This window comes from Mchenga conophoros, linkage group LG14, assembly GCF_057382185.1.
Source record: "Mchenga conophoros isolate Kocher_MC1m ecotype Shallow Benthic linkage group LG14, M_conophoros_male_GT1.1, whole genome shotgun sequence".
Classification (NCBI taxonomy): Eukaryota; Metazoa; Chordata; class Actinopteri; order Cichliformes; family Cichlidae; genus Mchenga; species Mchenga conophoros.
In genome coordinates this window covers 19,213,725-19,228,168 of record NC_140539.1, presented here as the reverse complement: position 1 = coordinate 19,228,168, position 14,444 = coordinate 19,213,725, and the positions used below count along the sequence as shown (strand labels likewise).

Genomic DNA, 14,444 nt, shown 5'->3' with positions numbered 1-14,444 from the left:
CTGCTCGAGTGCCATTTCCTGTTAGTTAATTGAGGAGCAGACTGTTGTCTGCCAAGATTTCACAATTATGAAACCATGTTAATGACAGTATGGAGACTTCCATCTTTAATTCATTTAATGTAAAAGTATTGCATTCACTGTGTACTAATTACAGCCATTTTTATATTCCCCCCCTTTTCCGGTTGCTCAAAAGTAAATGGACAAACTAACATAATTTTAAACAAAATGACTGTCATTAATACTTTACATGGTGTTCATATTACACACACATTCACAGTAGAGTCTACAACACATTTTGAACTACAGATCAACTGAGAATGTATGAATAGCCTATTTGAAATGAATGAATAGTTGATTCGTCTTTAATTACTGTTTCAGAGAGCATGTTTTTTGCTTTTTGTTTTTGGAGAAAACATCTGCTTTCATCCAAGGTAACGTCACTTTTTACTTAAGATCTGACAACACACAACCACAGTGATTTTAATCTATTTTATTGAAAGTGAAAATGGCAGTGTTGGAATCAAAAATGATCAATACTGATTCTGTATTAATAAACATTTAAAGTTTAATGAAGACTATCCGGTGCATTCAGCATTGGTAGTATATCCTTCATGGGGGATGTGCTTCCCACACTCACTGAAATGGAAGCCCAGGTCCCTTTATAATCTTATGAGCTACTTTTGCTAGCTATTTTAGGGAACAGCCCTCACTTGGCGCCTTTTCATTTAACGCTTTTCCCGAGCACTTTATACAACATAACTCCTTCACACAAGCACTGCTTTCAGTGCGTCTATCTAACATCCCATGAAGGCTTGAGCAGTCAGGAAGCGAACCAGCAACCTACTGACTAGTTAACTGCTCTTCAGTTATGTCAGTTTGTCACTGTCCAATTACTTTTGTCCAATGTCTGCGTGTGTGTGTGTGTGTGTGTGTGTGGGGGGGGGGGTTATGTATGAAAATGGCTCTAATTCCTAATACGAAAGACATAATAATAAACAATAAATAAAAGTAATAATAAATACAAAATAAAAAATGTAATACAAAAATAAACTAAAGTACACAGACTATGACATTGCCCAACTCCGTCTGTCTATCGATTGGCTCTGGTTTGTTTTCCAGCGCAGAGTAGCGCGTTGACGCGTACTTCACAGCGCGTGCTTCGCAGATTAGAAGCACCACTGGCGCGTGCTGCTACTGCTGGCTCACCTTTCGCGCTCACTCTCGCGCGCGCTTTTACCTTTCTAGCTCACCTCTACCCCGGCCACTTCTTAAAGCAACAAAAAAGGGCCAAGGAGCTGCCGTGAAGGAGCGGAAATAAAAAGATGGAGGAATGCCCGGACTGCGGTTAGCAGCTGGAGGACCGACAAGAGAACCGCTGTCGCAGAGGACTAAGAGCAGGAGGAGGAGGAGGAGAGAGAGGGAAGCAGACGCATCTCACATCTGCGGTGACTTTGGGGATTTCTGGGCAGCGTGAGGAGAAAAAAAAGGAAGATACGTTACATTTTTTTTCTGATGCTGTTAAATTCTCCCGCGTGCAAGAGGAATAATTACCATGTGTTTGGATTATCGGTGGACCAGCGCGTTATGCTCTGCAGTTTCGGCAATTAGGGGGACATGTCCTTCAAAATAGTTGCGTCTTTTATTAAAAATAAACACTGTTGCCGGGCGTGATGAATTCTTCCGCTCCTCATTTTTAATCGGAAGCATCCGCTGGAGTGTTTGGCCACCCGGGGGAGCGGCGAGGAGGACGTTTTTTAGGGGGGTAACGGAGGACGGTTTTAAAGAGGTGATACCCTCCCCCTTCATAAATGCTTGCGTGCCGTTAGTGCTCTCGCTCTCAGTCGACCTCACCCCCTCCTCTCTCTCTCTTTCCCCGCGTCTCACACGCAGGCAGACGCGTCTCATATGCATACACAGACACGGGCAGGACTGGACATTATCTCACCCGCACACCGACACAGCATGCGCGCATAATCACACACATACACACAAGCCTTTCCTCTCAACCAGCCAGCCCTCCCTCCCCCCACTATCTGATGACTCCCCGGTGTACAGGTGGACGTGGTACGGAGCCGACTGTAGCATCATCCTCATCCTTAACACCGCCACTGTTATCATCATCACCATCCTCCTCCTCCTCCTCTTCTTCTCAGCAGCACAACCACCACCATGTCCTCGTCGTCGCGCAAGATCTCCTCGGAGTCGTTCAGCAGCTCGGTGGGCTCGGACTGTGGGCTCGAAAGCCCCGGGGGAGACGGAGGGGACGGCGGGTTGGAGCCGGCGGAGGAGATCCGAGGGTGCCCCTTCTCTTCCTTCCCCTCCTCCCACAGAGCGGTGCTCTGGAACGGCCGCAGCCCCGCCGAGAGGACCGTGTTCCCGGCGGGTGAGGAGCAAGCACCCGGCGGACCACACAAGAGGGTCACCAGGAGGAGAAGGGTGAACCTCGACTCGCTGGGGGAGAGCCTGAGGCGGCTGACCTCACCCACGGTAGGATTTCAAACAAGTGTGAAAAAGCTTCACTGTGACCTCATCAATTGTCTTTAACATGTTTCTAAAGAAAGTTGCGGTGATTCTGGTGCATTTTGCCTCCTGCTGTCAGAATATTGGTCACATCAGGGACTTAAAGTGTGTGTGAATTTGTGTAAACGATAAAGTATTCTTCTAAATCATTAAAAAACTCCTTGTTTGTCATACAATTAGGTCAATTACTGACCAAATCAGGTCTCCTGAAGATGAAACCTGTAATTTAAAACCAGCAGGGTCAAATATCCTGATGCATTTATTTCACTGCTCAGAGATGTCTCCAAAGTTCAGAAGGAACAAAAACAACCCAACAACATTCAAGCCTCTCCACATTAGTGTGTTACTCCCAAAAACCCAGACAATGCCCTTTCTTACATCATGATAGGATGTGTGCTGTGCTGTCTACGAAAACAGCCTCTTTTCATCCTTCACCTCTGATAGCCTGAATCATCTGGCTGATTATATAATAAATATGTTGTTGTGAGTTAGAGAGAGACAGAGAGAGCGATGCCCATGGCTCGTCTGTGTGTATGCGAGGATGCTGGGAGTGTGGCGAATGAGCCTGCTGCTGTGTCTGCGTGTCTCAGTTGTGTGACAGGCTGTAATACAATAAAACCGCTATTAGAACTGAGTGCGATTGTGATGGATGGCGTGTTATTAGGGAATCTGCTATTGCACTGTCCCTCGCGATGGTACATCGGTTTGGGATTTGATTGCATCTGTTGTTCTGTAGTTACTCAACAATAGAAAATAAGTAAACAGATGGACAGACAGATGTGGGCAAAACAAAAGTACCAGTTGGGGACAGGACATCAGCTTTTAAATAAATTATACCACAATCTCCAATACTTATGATATTAAGGTATTTGCATATTATCAGTGCCACCATAATGTTGCTTTTTGGTGCCTTAAAACTGGGTTTAAGCACTCGCCTATTCCGAACTTCTGTCTGGACAGAGAAGATATTTCCTAGAGATATTTGTAAGCACCAGAAAAATGTGCATGCTACAAATAAACTGGGGAATAAAACAACAAATCGAGTAATAGGATGACTGTTGTGAATGTCTCTTTGTACCTGATTTGCTCAAGTATAAAAGAAGCTTATTTAGCCACAGTGCTTCAGTAAAAACATCTGTTAGTTTAGGTGCATAAAAATAATTAAAAAATACTATAGTGCGTTTATTGCAAGTAGTCTGTCGTTACATCCTGATGCCTGTTTAGGATATTGAACTGTAAATGTTGTCATGAAGGAGTTCAGTAGACATTGCCCAACTCTAAAAACGACAAAATCAGCGCAAGAGTAGTCTTCTTGCTGTGTTGTGAGTGAAATATGTATCTATCCTGAGTATTTGGTCATTGGTTTGTGACTTTGCAATTTCATGCTGAAAATCTAAAAGATTATGAACCTGAGTAGTTTGTGATAGTTTGGCCATGGTTTAACATGAGTGGGAAGTAAATCAGACACAAGCTGAAGACTTTGAGCCACAAAGTGTGTTGCTGAGACTTGAGACAGGCCGGAGACATGTCCAGGGTCTACTTTGCCTCTCACCCTATGACAGCTGGGATCGGCTCCAGCACCCCCATGACTGTGACTTGAATAAACCAAAGAAGATGGATGGATAAATGGAGTGCCACATTGACTCCATAGACTGTGTGTAAAATATGGAATTAACTTCCAGGTCCTGATATGCTCTAATGCACAATTGTGTTAAACTTGTGTTGTTGTTTTTTTGCTAATAACCAGCAAACCGTGACTCGTCTGTTTTGCAAAAACAAACGTGTCCAAGACTAAAGACGACTCCTCGTGTCGTAATTTAGCACCTCAGTAAACACTTCCTTAACGAGTTTATAGCTTCACTTACTTAAGTCTTAGTGAATACTGCGTGATGTTCATTCTACATTACTTATGTTTACAGCACTTTTTAAAACACACAATTACAAAGTGCTGCAATGTTTGGATAAAACCACACATTAAAGATAAGTTTTCAGTTCCCAGCATACAGTCAAACATAAGGTCATACTTCTAGTCCCACATGCATACTTCCATGCACGTATTAGAATCAAACCAAAGCCAAATATAAAAATTAAGGAAAAGGCAATTTATAAAAATGAATTTTCAGCAGTTTTCAGCATTCAGGGCTGAGGATGGCTGATCCAAAATTTTAGGTGTTGCAACCTAAAAAGTGCGATCGCCTCTGGTTTTAAAATGGAGTGTGTAACAGTTAACAGGTCCCGATTGAATGATCAGAGAAGCCGGGCTCAGTAGGTCTGCTATATAGCAGCAGGAGCATGGCCATGTAGGACTTTAATAGTTATTGATAACGTTTTAACACAGATTCTGAGCTTTAATGGAACCCAGTGAAGAGAAGCATAAAGAGAAGTGAAAAGCAGACCAGCTGAAGGCGGATCTTAGATGTAAGAATGTGGACTGGATAAGCTTTGAGATGTGAGTCAAAATCAAAATTTGATATTGCTTACAACTGACCAGCTTAGAGTAGCAGTCAGGGCTGAGCCCGAGATTGAACTGGAGGCTGTTGAGGTTGTTGGGCTTAACAGTAAAATACAGAATAGCAATGATGCGTGTATTCTGTATGTTTACCCCTGGGTATACAGAATACACGCATCATGGTGTGGCTGTCTATCGATTATTGTGTCTCCCAATGATGATCATGGGAGTTGTGATGGTGATGAGGTCAACTCAAATCATCAAAATGTAAGTCCACAAATGTCAGTGGCGTTGTCCATTGTTTATATACAGCCTATGCTTGATTCCCTTTGGTACCGGCACTAGGTTCAGTGTTTTTATTTTAAAAAAATACCTTAAACTTCACAGTCCTTGTTCCTTTTATCCCTGAGTAGATTTTAGGGATCAAAGACATGGATGTAATGGGGATTTTTTTTTCTTGACAGTCAAAATGGCCTGAAATGGTGAAAATGAAGGCAGCGGCACTGTATAGTCTTGTCTTGTTTGTGGTCTGTTGGGGGACTAATGAAGAATAAAGCTTTGTCAGATGTTACCGCTGGGATGCTTCGTCATCCCAGCGGTAACATCTTGTTCCACTTGGACAGAGATAAGTATAATAGCTGAATAGATGACCATTAGGTATACAATACATAACAGTCTTTGCTTCTAATCTGCTCTCATATGGTTACAAGATCTGTGTGTACTCCACGGAGCAAGAGCACTCCTGTGTTTTCATCAGGCTACGGTTGGTTGCGGGAATAGGTTTCTCCAAATTGCAAACACTCAGCTCTCGTGCTCCCATTCCTGCGAGAAATAGATGTTGTGGTGAAATCGATGCAGAAGAGCAGCGATTGTCTGCTTTTCTTTTCTTTTTTTTTCAATGGCCAGGCATAACCTCGCAAAATAACAATATTCAATAGCATAGCTGAAAAAAACTGAAGTTGGTGTATATTGGAGAGGACCAGTGAGAGCCAGCTTCAACTCTCAGCTGCAGCTCTTACTGGCCCTGATCTTTAATAGATCTATGAAAAAATAGGGAAGAGGGAACACTTAAAGACTGATTAGTATAACACTCAATGATGGTAATATCCAGCATTTACTGTACATGTGGATGACTCTGTGGAACTGTGTGTGTCTACATGCATGTATGTGTTTTTTTTTTTTGCAATAATATGCAACAGTTTGGCATCCTTACGGGTCATTATGATGTGCTTTGATCACAGAAAAAGGGAAAATGTCCAAGGTCTGATGGGCATTTGTGTGTTAGAGCAGCTCTGCCAAAAAGCCGTGGCGTAAACGTCTCCTTATCATGTTTCTTTACTATGGAAATGTAGGGAGGGATAGAAACAGGGATGGGGAGGGATTAAAATGGAGCCGTAAGTAGCGACACACATATGCAAATTAACTCACTGACTGATCAAACAACACGTTGTTTATTATCTTTTTTGTTCTCCCTCTCACACAAACTCTGCTCAAGCACACAATGGGTGCGTGCAGAAGCAGTGTCGACTACTGATTGCACTGGACCGTGACCGACGGAACAGAGCGTGCTCTCTGTGGTTGTCTTCACACTGACCTAGAAGAAATAACACACACAGATACATCCGTGCTCACCCACAATTACATGTGGTCAAACGCTCTGCCTGTTTCTTGTGCGCTTAGTTTTGTGTACACACATGAAGGGTGGCCATTAGCTTTGTGACCTGTAATGCTGATCAGCCCTGAGTGTTGGTCACAGATATGAAAAATGTGAAACTCTAGAGTACGTCCTAGAGTGTAAATCCTTAAAGAGTAGATCAGTGTTGCTGGAAGCTACACTGCTTACAAATATCGATTACCTGTTACATAATTAATTAATTATAGGATTACCTTCCTGCTGCTGTCTGTCATCTTCTCCCCTGTGGATTTCTTCACAATGAGTTTGTCACCTTCTGGTGACTTTACCCACATTTATATTGTATGAGGAGTCATGAAGTACTGACTCTGCTAATTCAAATTGGTGGAGGAATCTTCATGTTTTAATAAATAAACTTACTGGCCACTTTATTAGACACACTGCTTTAAGCTGTTAAGCCTCCAGCAGTTTTCTGATCTCCGCAATCTCCTCCCTTTTGCTCCCATCTTTGGGTGTGTGGGTGCTTAAGAGGTTAACTGCTCATTTGTGCAGATATCTAAGCCAATCGTGTGGCGGTAAATCAGCGCATTTAGGCATGTAGACACGGTCAAGACGACCTGCTGAAGTTCAATCTGAGCATTAGAATAGGGATGAAAGATGAAGGGTCAGAATTTGGTGCAAACAAGATAAAAGTATGAATCCATCTTGTCTTGCATCTGGTGGTGGTGTAATTTTCGGTTTCTTGCCACAGTACCAGCTGAGCATCATGTCACAATGCACTTAATCTCATACTGGTTTCTTGAACACCACAGTGACTTCAGTGTACTTAAATGAGCTCCACAGCCATCAGATCTCAATCCAACAGAGCACTTTTGGGGTGTGGTGGAACCTCATGGATATGCAACCTGCAATACCTGTATGATGCTGTCATGTCAATATTAGCACAATTTCCTATTCCACACAGTCTATCACAATCCAAACAATCAATAATCACATCAGATGCAGCTGTTATTTCATTAAAACTGTTGTTTTTTGTACCGTTAAATTACATTTTTTAGAAGATGAACATTTCCTCCTTAGCTCTAGCAGCTAAGGCAGACAGGTTTAGCAGACGTGTTAACTGACAGCACCACCTACAAGCAGAGCATGGTTCCTCAACCCAAATGACCATGCATAGCACAGGAGTGGGAGCTGTTCTAAAGGGGATATCACACAGACACACACACAAAGGTACCAAGTATACAAAAAAGCACAAGTCATGAACTCTGTTTGTTCAGATACATTTTTTTTACTGAAACTGGATCTGAGTAGCTGCAATTGTGACATATAACAGTATTTTAACAGCTAATGGGCCTGTGAGTAATCAAGGCTGAAGGTTGTTACTGACTTATTAAAGGCCTTACACTGGATGCTTTCCTTTGGATTGACTTTTATTCCTGCATAGCTGTCCCCAAGTGACCAGAGTTTACCTCACCTCTGCAAGCTGAGATTTTGTTTCCCTTAAATATACAAGAAAAATCTCCACGAGCCGTCTTAGAGAAGAGTGTTGTGGTTAAATGCATGCTGGAGGAGGCCTGCAGACGAGTTGACACACACACACACACAACTCCCAAATGTCAACCATGCATTGTGCAGACCTCCGTGTTGGGAAAATTGGCTGCTTTATTCAACTCATGTCCAGAGGCTGGTTTGAAATGTGAAAGTGTAGAAGAAAACAGGACATTTCAAAACAAACAGATGCGCAACCGTATCCGAACAAACCTCTGTGCAAAGCGTAGGTCGACCTTTGTAGTGACAATTTTCAAACCTGTTTTGTTTTTGCTTTCCATCCGTTTGTCAGACACGGTTTTCTAAAGTGATTTACAATGAGTGTGTTCAACCTTTGTAGAGGAAGCAGCTAGATGTCATCAAATATTCACTCCACTGTCGCGTCTGAGACACTGGCTGCATTACGCTTATCGCGCTTTATAGTCACATTAACTGCTGAACTGTTCTCAGAGAGAGCCTTAAAATCCAGATAAAATGCAACGATTGGTATTCATTTTATATAGTATGCAATTTAACATGTTCATTATCACCCATTCAGTATCGTTCTGTTGCTCCCAGCTGAGAGTTTAAATAACCCACAGCAACAAGTTGGGCATCTTGATTTGGTAACTCGACGCTTACCAAATCCTACCATCTCAGCACCTTTGTGTAACTGAATGAGATTAATGTGTGTACAGTAAACAGGCCAGGGATGCAACAATGTAGACTAATGATCATGAGTGTGTACAGTAGGTTTGCACATTTAGGGCTGATACCAGTGTGTGCCTGTGTGTTTGGCCAGGTTTACAGTAAGTATTATTATAATGTAATGTGGCCAGTGAATAGCTTCATGAAAGATGCATTTAAAGGAGTCAGGCTGTCATGAGAAAACACTCGTTCTGTTCTGTACGTACATTTAATTCAGTTCAACTTTATTTATATAGCGCCAAATAAAAAGAGCTGTTGGTCCAAGGCGCTTTATGTTGTGAGGTAAATCCCAACCATTTGAGCAAGAAATTGGTGACAGTGGGAAGGAAAAATTCCCTTTTAACAGGAAGACCCTCCAACAGAATCTGGCTGAGGGAGGGGCAGCCGTCTGCTGTGACCAGTTGGCGATGACAAGAGGAAGACATGACAAAAAACACACATACATACACAACTATGCTGTATATAGAAGCTTTGTATGAATACACAGTGAAAGTATGTTGTTTTTCTTCACTATTGGTTTTTGAAAAGTACAGCCCATTGGGTGTGTTTATATCTGGGAGTTGTGCTCATGCTGTTTGGCTGATCTGTGGCCAACTGGTGCTAAAAAGTGACAAAACGTGTTTGTGTCATCAGGTGTTTTTTAAGCAGCTAACATGCAGGTTAGCTACAATATGACGTCTAACTGCGTTCACCTTTTAAAACGTCTGATGACGCACACACAGCCTGGTTCCCTGACTACTTCTCATCATTTCTCATGTTTTTTGTGCTGCATGTTCACAACTCACTAGCCTTTATGTTTGTCATTCCCTCTCTGTCTGCAAGACACACACACACACACACACACACACACACACACACACACACACACACACACACACACACTGTCCGGAGTGGGTGGAGGCCTCAGAATGACCTCTCCAGCTGGCACACTGTGTTCTAGTATTGTCACTACAGCCTTGTATTTCAGCTGTACCACAGATAATCACATTGGACCCGCCCTCTCAAGCTTAGGCTGTCAGTAACGCAAAACACGGCAGCTGTACACACATGCACACGGACAGTTAATCTCATTGTGTTATGGTCATTTTGACATTTTTATTTAACAATATTGTTTTGGGTTTTTTTTCTGAAATTTGGATGATAACAATATAAAAGGGAGTAGAAAAAATCCGTTTGGATGGAGGCTAGTTATTCACACCTGTGCTGTACTGTGACATGGCAAAAGGTCTTGAGTGGAAACAAAGCCTGTTACATATTAATCTATCTTGGCTACAGTTACACATCAAGGCTGACTTGATCACAAGTAATCTGATTGGATTTTTTATATCAGACTGGATCATGTTTTGAAAATGCATTGTACAAAAGAAGAAGAAGTAGAAGAAGAAGAAGAAAAAGGACTGAAATTATTGTTGAGCTGTCCAGGATGTACCCTTGCCCTGGTGTCAGCTGGAATAGATACCGACCCTGCCTAACCCTGGCTGGATAAGCTGATAAGAGGATGGATGGATAGAATCAGTGAAATGTGAATTCATTAGGTCTTTGTTAGGTCGGCCAGATTATTAACACATTCTAGCAAGCAAGCTCATGACACTCCTATTTGTTTTAAAATTCCTGTGCTAATGTACAGGTCAGGCTCCAGATCATATATCTCAGTTTCTTACAAAATACGCTGCTGCTCGCTGTCTTCATTCACGGAATCTGTTATTTGTTCTTCCTCGTACACGACTAAAGACCAGGGGGACAGCGCCTTTCAGTCTGTGGCACCAAGGCTGTGAAACAGTTTACCATCACAACCCTGTTTAGCTGATTCTGTGGACTATTTTAAAAAGCAGTTAATTTTTTTTAACAGGCTCTCTACTAAGAATTTTATTGAAATATTATTATTATTTATTTATTTTTAAACTACCTGGTTATTTTATCATCTTGCCGTCTTATTGTGCCTTTTAATAAGCAAAATTAGTGCGATCCTATCAGAGCAATGGATTTCAAAAACAAAATGCAATTGGATTTTACAATTAGTCAAACTTTTGCATCAATGTCCGTGTGTCCCTGAAAAACCACACGGCCACAGACCAAAGACATGCTGGTGATTCTAAATAAAGTATAAACTGAGGCACATGTCATCCTCTGACAGCTGGCACAGCTGGAGAATTGGTTAAGGAAATGAAAAATGTTAAAATGTGTCCATATCTACACACATGTTTTCAAGCTGAGGTGTAATACCAACTGAAAGATCAGCAATGAATCAGGAACAAATTTTTATTGGTTAAAATTTGGAGTTTGGTAAATTAGAGTGTGAAGTTAAAGGGCCATGCCATTTATCATAAAAAAATAATTCAAATGAGGAGAAAAAAAAAAAAAGCTTTTCTAATATTTTTCACTTCTGCTTGCAGACGCAGACTGTTCAGGAAGCTCTACAGCGGACTCTACAGTTCTACAGACAACAGGAGATCAGGTAAGGCTGGCTTGCAGTCAGTCTCTCTTTCTTTCTTTTATTGGCCTCCGGTGCGTGGAAACTTCTTCTGTCACTTGCTGTCTTTCTGCTGTCTTGTCTCCGTATCCCCGCCGCTCATTCTCTCTCTTTTTTCCTTGTTTTTCTCACTTGGCTCACTGTCACACATGTTCATACGCACACCTGTTCAGAACCTGTGAACCTTCCTCGTGTCTCTGCTATCTCCCGTTCTCCCCGCTGTCTTCTCTTCCTCTGTTTCTGCCACACTAATACAAGCGAGACAGACAAACACACGCACACATACATATATAGACACACACTCCTTCACCTCTTGTCTCGGGCTCTCTCGCCATCCTGCCCTGTCAAAACTGTAAGACACAGTAGAGAGGCTTCAGTCGGGCGTAACACAAGTAAGCATTGTTCACGAAGCATACACTGCATACTGATACAGACCCTGGACTGTGACTTGGACTTCTACTGTTATTTTCTTTAACTTTCCTGACCACTCTCCTTTTCACACTTTGGCCTCAGTTGTTGTCGCTCGGTATTTTCTTGCTTCAATTAATGTACTTCATTAAGTAATTACCAGAATTCCCACAAGTAATACTCATCTTGCCTCTAATTTTGGAGCATCACAGTGCATGTAATTGTGGCATAAAGATTAGGGAATAAGCTTGCGAGCAAAAGGCCTCTGAACTGTCTGACAAGGAGACAAATAAAAACATTCCTTATTTGCATTGTTGAGGTGACCTTGAGCATTTTTCCATGCCTCTCTGTTGTCCATCTGCTTCTGCTGGCTCTGCTAAGTGATCAGCAAATATGAACGTGTGCAGGGTATGCATCAGGTCACAGAAAATGCTAAAAAACATATGTACTCAATTACCATTGAAAGTCCCGAGCCAATCAGCTAGTGTCTCTGCCAAGTGTAAAGTTTGTTGGAGAAGGATTATGCTGTGGGGTTGCTTTTCAGGAGTTGGGCTCGGCCCCTTAGTTCCAGTGAAAAGAATTCTTATTGCTTCAGAATACCAAAATATTTCAGACAATTTAATGTTCCCAACTTTGTAGGAACAGTTCAGGGATGACCCCTTCCTTTTCCAACATGACTGCACACCAGTACACAAAACAAGGTCCATTAAGACATGGATGAGTGAGTATGGTGTGGAAGAACTTGATGGAGTGGAGACTGCGAGCCAGACTTTCTCGTCCAATATCAGTGTGTGACCTCACAAATGTGCTTCTGGAAGAATGGTCAAAAATTCCTATAAACACACTCCTAAACCTTCCAAAATAGTGCAAATGTAATTTCTCATCACAGAGACCATTCATGATGAACCACCATAACTTATGTGTTTGGTTTGTTTCCTTTACAGGTGTCAGGAAGTTGGAGGGGAGAGACGAGAGGAGAAATGTCCATTTCTAGAGAATTCTGGTTCAGAGGAGGATGTTCTACAAATCCTCCAATACATGGCCACCATACTGGGTAAGTATATGAGATAAAGGTAGATGGGAGTGTGTTTGCCACAGATCCTGCCTTTGTGTTTTTTTCCCTCCCCATTTGCATGTCCTTCAATATTAACATAGTTATTTGTGCATGTACATACACAGAACCATCCCCCAGAGGCTTGACTTGGAAAATACATTGTAGACACTTCTAAGCCTTTTAAAGGAGATGCGGTATCATGGGTAGTGTGCATGCAGTCGCAAATATACAACTATTTACAAGGATAAGCAAACACACACCACCACACACTGTATGACTCACTATGGGGGCTTCTACTGTCTCCAATGCCCAGCATCAAACACACACACACGCACACGCACGCACACTGTCCTGGTGAGTCACTCAGTACAGCTTCTTCTTCCCTCTGTTACATCTAAGATCTCTTCCTGCCTCCATCTACAGTCTCGTACGTCCTTTGAGTCTTTTTAAAAAATTTTTTAATGTTCTGATTTTCTGCATTTTCTCGGTAAGCCGGTGTTACAGTATGGCGTTTATGTCTGTTTTGGGAAGGTGTTTGCCTATGCAAATGTGCTAGCATGCAGTCTTCCAAAACCCCCCCCCCCCAGTGACACTTCGCTCAACGTGGATGACGCTGTGCAGAGGTCGAATGCTTATTGGCTAAAAAAAAAAGAGCCTTAACAGGAAAGAAAGTGACAGTGGAAAAAAATAGCATGAAAAGCAAAGACTTTGCTCGTAGTGGACACATTTCAATGTTTTTTGCACTCAGTTTAGCTTAAAGACTGCTTATTTCAGACACTGCCCCGTGGTGACAGTATATAGCTATTATGTGTTCACTGGCTTTAGAAGCTATCTGTACACTCTGCATGGGTCCAATTCAAAGCAGTGTTTTAACCATTACCACCACTATGTTCATAACGTTGACTCTAGCGATAGCAGTAAAAAGTAATCCTTCTCGCATCCTACCCTTAGAATTACCAGTTGACCTAACCTCACTAACTGCATGTCTTTGGACTGTGGGAATCTAGAGTACCCAGAGAGAACCCACACAAACAAGGGGAGAACCTGCAAACTCAACACAGGTGGTGGAATCGAACTCAGGACCTTCTTGGTGTTAGACAACAGTGCTAACCACCATATCCTTTAATTTCTGTAATGAGTAAGAACGCATTCATGCATTATTTTTATGCCACTTTCTGATAAAAGCATCCAGCTCATTAATACTCTTTGGTTTCTGTGCTGCCAACGATTTTCAGTGAGAATAAAAGCTGAAGTCAGAGACATCAACTCAAGGATATTTGAGGAATGATTTCTAAACTTTGGGCTGATTCAACTCTTCAGTTTACACTTGGAGGGAAATGGATTCTGTAATCAAATCAATCCAAGTTTTATGTAGTTCTTGGTCAAAAATGTACTCTGCTGTGGTCTCCAGCTGTGACATCCATATAGTCTATACTCAAACTTTTGTCCTCACCATGCCTCTCCTTTCCCAGCAAAACTGGCAGTAATTTTATAATGCTCCTAATAGAAAAACTGGAGCTAAGCTAAGGCATCATCCATCATTAGCTTTCTTTCCCCATAGATCACTAATGGCGTTTCACTAAGGTGCTCCATTTTTTTAAAGGAAACATTTACAAAACCCCATTTAGGCCTTTTAGCCTTTATTGTCATTGTACAGAGTACAACGAAATGGGAG

At 42.0% G+C, this 14,444-nt stretch overlaps 1 protein-coding gene across 2 annotated transcripts in view; it reads left to right on the top strand.

The window, feature by feature from the left end:
* The first annotated feature begins 1,143 nt into the window (after positions 1–1,143).
* gucy1a2 (guanylate cyclase 1, soluble, alpha 2) overlaps positions 1,144–14,444 on the top strand; it is a 54,829-nt gene continuing 41,528 nt past the window's right edge. Inside the window, exons 1-4 of one of the 2 annotated variants that reach the window (XM_085245702.1) lie at positions 1,144–2,064; positions 2,157–2,487; positions 11,231–11,292; positions 12,660–12,769. In XM_085245702.1, coding sequence (XP_085101828.1) covers positions 2,170–2,487; positions 11,231–11,292; positions 12,660–12,769 — 490 coding nt within the window. In that variant the 5' untranslated portion in view covers positions 1,144–2,064; positions 2,157–2,169. Of the gene's footprint in view, positions 2,065–2,153; positions 2,488–11,230; positions 11,293–12,659; positions 12,770–14,444 lie in introns of both variants that reach the window. The other variant, XM_085245703.1, reaches the window with a different exon arrangement.